This window comes from Poecilia latipinna, unplaced genomic scaffold (assembly GCF_001443285.1).
Source record: "Poecilia latipinna isolate Pla-1442-1.1 unplaced genomic scaffold, P_latipinna-1.0 Scaffold795, whole genome shotgun sequence".
In the NCBI taxonomy this organism is placed as follows: domain Eukaryota; kingdom Metazoa; phylum Chordata; class Actinopteri; order Cyprinodontiformes; family Poeciliidae; genus Poecilia; species Poecilia latipinna.
In genome coordinates, this window is record NW_015113411.1 from 121,519 (window position 1) to 125,672 (window position 4,154).

Consider the following 4,154-nt stretch of genomic DNA (forward strand, 5'->3'; position numbering starts at 1 on the left):
GAGCAGGTCCTGCTCTGCTAACTGACAGGAACGTTGAGGTGCCATGATGGACGTCAGGGTCAGAAACTGGGATTCTTGCCATCTTAGCCAAGGCTTCTGTTTGTTCAAGTTGAGCTAACTTGTCTAGTTAGCTTGTAGAAAACCGACCCAAACCTTTCCCCTCCTGGCATCTTCGTTGTTTTCATCAAATTGCCGACTTTCCCTGAATTCACTCCACATGATCATTATGCCATAAACGGCGTTTCCTGTTTCACCAGAGCAGACTCAGCAGTCCGGATGCTAACCGCTACATGCTAGGCTACATGATGGCGAGCTACTGATGCCATATTTGATTGAATCTTATCTACTTATGGATATATAAAGTTTAATCTTCTTGTAAAAAATGTTGGCTCCAAATCCATGGATAACCAGTCCATCGCCGTCCTCTTTAGGTTTACGATAAAATCAGTTTGGTTCACATCCTTGTCTGTCTGTGCAGCCGACCTTCAGCACTGTCACCATTTTTACACCGAAATCAACTGAATAAAGCGAAATCAGGCTGCTTGGTTTTTGACCAGCTTTATGGGAGTTTGTTCAGTTCGTCTAGGCAGAGCTGGACGTCACATGGTCAGAGGGTGTTGACATTTCTGCAACATATTTCAATAATTAGCTTAAAGTACGCTAATGTTAGCATGTAGCACAACCCTAATAAAGTCTTTAATAAATCAGAAACTGTCCTCTGTCTGCAGGGATCGCCTCACAGCAACAGCCATGTTGTCCTAAAACGGAGGGGTCGACACAAACAGGACACTCTGACCCAAGTGGACCATTCAAAGTCCGTTCTGGTGTCCAGAAATGAGACCGGGTTCTGGAGCCGTCCTCGCTGTGGAGTCCCAGACTACCCCAGAGTAACGCCGCTCAGCGGGTCAAAGCTGCTGAAGAGGAGCAGAAAGGAGCGCGGCAAAAGATTTGCTCTGTTTGGAGGACGCTGGGACAAAACCGACCTCACCTACCGGTAAGAAGCGACCTTCAACCCGACTCCTCCAGACTCTGAAGGTCATCTGAAGGTCTGCTGCAGTGATGGACCTGAAGCCATCCGTCCTTTTCTGGTCCACTATTTGTTTGGTCATCATCCTTGAAAACATGTTCCTGTGCAGGATTGTTCGTTTTCCCTGGCAGATGAGTGAAGACAAAGTTCGGCGCATCCTGGAGGAGGCCTTTGGGGTTTGGGGTGCGGTCACTCCTCTGACCTTCAGAGAGGTCATCAACGAGAGAGCGGACATCATCATCGACTTCAACAGGTAAGAAACCCAAGAACACAAAGCAGATGTTCTGGTTTTAGTTTGAAAACGCGTTCTGGAGCAATTATTAGTGACTGGTAATAGAACAAATGTAAACAAGTGAGTCAGACCTGAACAATATTGAGAAGTCATACCGGCTTGTGGTCTGCAGTCAGTGTGTTTGAGGGAATAGGAAGGACGTTCAGAGTAACCAGTCCTCAGTCTGACGTGTCGCGTGGCGTCTTCGTCTTTGCCGTAGCAGAGCTCCGTTTCTCTGCCAGACCATCTTTGCTTCGACCTGCAGAGTTCAGAGAGGTTACAGACGGCGCTCCGCCAGTCTGATGCAACTTCCCAGATTAGTTACAAAACCTTTTAGACCACGAAGGCTTTCTGGCTCTGAGGTGGTTCTGGCATCTGGTTTGAGTCGAGATCGAGTTCTCTCGTTGAATTTCAACCGGCGAACAGAAGCAGTTATGATCCATGATGTTGAGTTTATCAATTGGGTAAAATCAGAGCGACAACCAAAAAAACTTTTCTGAACACATCTGAGGCTACATTTACAGGCCGAGTGGCAGAAAGGGAGTTTTGTAGTTCGTTGCTGCATGGTACCGTTTCTACAGCCAATGGTTTTCTGAGTCACTACAGAAACAGAAATGATTTATGTTGGTCAGAGGATGAGATCGGTTGTTCTGTAGGTACTGGCACGGTGATGACCTCCCGTTCGACGGTCCTGGAGGAATTCTGGCCCACGCTTTTTTCCCTCGCACGCTGAAAGAGGGAGAGGTCCACTTTGACTACGACGAACACTGGACGGTCGGCAACAGCGTCGGTAAGATGTCTGGGACTGTTCATGTTTGTGTGTGAGAAGCTGATGTGATCCCTGGATCGTCTTCGTCTTTGTGAAGGTACCGACCTCCTGCAGGTGGCAGCCCATGAGTTCGGCCATGTTCTGGGCCTGCAGCACTCTCTGGAGCCCGACGCGGTCATGTGTCCCTTCTACAGCGACTCCTACCCTCTGAAGCTCAGTGAGGACGACAGGAGGGGCATCCAGTACCTATACGGACCGCCGCGGTACACGCCGCCTGACATAACCGACACCAACGAGATCGAACCCGAACTGGTGAGACCCTGATCCGGTTTGGATCTTCAGAGCTGCAGTCCTGATCCAGTCATCAAGTCTTTAACTCCCAATTAACAAAATAAAAAGGTCATAGAAAGACCTTCAAGAAGAACTTCTGATCAAAACAGGAAACTGTTCTGGACTGAATCAAGACTTTCTATCCCTGCTGCTCTGTTTAACGTTTTTAGGCCAAAGAGTAACTGGTGTGTGTTTTCCCCAGCCGGACGCCTGCAGGACAAGCTTTGATGCCGTGTCCATGATCAGGGGAGAGCTCTTCTTCTTCAGGTCTCAATATGTTTGGCGAATCCGTGACAGGCGTCTGCAAGGCGGCTACCCGGCGTTGTCCTCGCGCCACTGGAGCGGTATTCCTGACTACATTGACGCAGCATATGAAGACAAGTCTGGAAACATCTGGTTCTTCCAAGGTACAGAAGAAAAGCCAACACTTCTGCTCACATCTCCAAGAAGCTGCTGGCAGAGTCTTCTCTCCTTCTGAATAAAGTTTCATACCGAAGAAGTTCTTGAGGTCAATTAACTGCTGGTCCAGTTGGATCCAGACCTGAAGGGTTTGTGTTTCGGCTGCAGGCGACAGCTACTGGGTGTTTGACGCTGGGCGGAGGATTTCTGGCCCAGACTCCCTGCAGCGGCTCGGCCTTCCGGTCACCGACATCCAGGCGGCTCTGCGGTGGGAGGACGGCCGCGCCGAGAAGGTCTACCTCTTCAAGTCTTCGTTTTACTGGTCCTTCAGCGTCCAGGAGAACAGCGTCAGCGACCTCCATCCGCGCAGCACGCACGAGTGGGCGGGGCTTCCTGGACACGTCGACGCCGCCTTTCTGGACAGCTACGGTGAGACTCTGGGCCCGGTTCTGGTGAGACTCTGGTTCTGAGGGTTTCATCCATCGGACCTCTTTCTCCCTCAGGTTACGCCAACTTCCTGAGCGGGCTGTACTACTGGAAATTGGACCCGGTGGCGCTGAAGGTGCTGGACGGGTACCCGCGCAGAATCGGGATGGATTTCTTCGGCTGCTCAGAGTCTCCATAAATTCGTAAACTTAGTGGCAAACTGAGAATAATCTGCTGAGTTATTGCCGTTTCATTAGGATGTGAACTCCTCACCTCGGGTACAACAGGAACCAGTCCCTCCCAGCTGCAGCCGGGTCCGGTTCTGATCCGGTCCAGTTGTCCTGGTGCGAGGAGCCACATCCACTGACAGCCAGTCGATCAAATGGTCGCTAAGTTTGATTATTAAAGGTGCTATTTCAGGTCAAACCTCAGTCATGGCAGACGGTAGAGCTACAGACCTAGAACCGTTCTCACTCCTTCACTCAGATCTGTGCTGGATGTTCTTCCATCTTTCACAGGAAGTTTATTGATGCGCTTCAGTCCTAAAGAAGAGACGTTTTTATTTTTCTATATGCCATTTGTTTTTATATTTAAAGTGTCTAATCAGTGCAGGACGCTGATGATTCCTCTGACCAGTAAAACATACTGGTGCTAAACCAGTTCTGGTGACTTTGTGCTTTAAACTGTAACAGAAAAACATGAACTGGTCAAAACCAATCAGACTGAGGAGGTTTCCCTCCTGATGGCCCAGTCGACCCGGTTCTACTGGAACCAGAACATCTGCTCCACCTCCAGCTGCTGTGGTTCTGAGTCAAACCAACCTGTTCCCCTCCTGGCCTGTGGGGGCGCTGCACCAAGAACCACTGAAGGAAACGACACAAAAACCTCTGAAGACACTGAGAGCAACTTCCTTCTTCACCAGATGGAAACAA

At 49.7% G+C, this 4,154-nt stretch overlaps 1 protein-coding gene across 1 annotated transcript in view; it reads left to right on the forward strand.

Moving 5' to 3' along the window:
- LOC106956188 (stromelysin-3-like) overlaps positions 1-3,645 on the forward strand; it is a 22,949-nt gene extending 19,304 nt beyond the window's left edge. The window contains exons 2-8 of the mRNA XM_015046856.1: positions 729-994; positions 1,137-1,280; positions 1,955-2,088; positions 2,165-2,379; positions 2,600-2,804; positions 2,965-3,225; positions 3,300-3,645. Of these exons, the coding sequence (XP_014902342.1) occupies positions 729-994; positions 1,137-1,280; positions 1,955-2,088; positions 2,165-2,379; positions 2,600-2,804; positions 2,965-3,225; positions 3,300-3,421 (1,347 nt within the window). The 3' untranslated portion in view covers positions 3,422-3,645. The remainder of the gene's footprint in view (positions 1-728; positions 995-1,136; positions 1,281-1,954; positions 2,089-2,164; positions 2,380-2,599; positions 2,805-2,964; positions 3,226-3,299) is intronic.
- Positions 3,646-4,154: the final 509 nt, after the last annotated feature.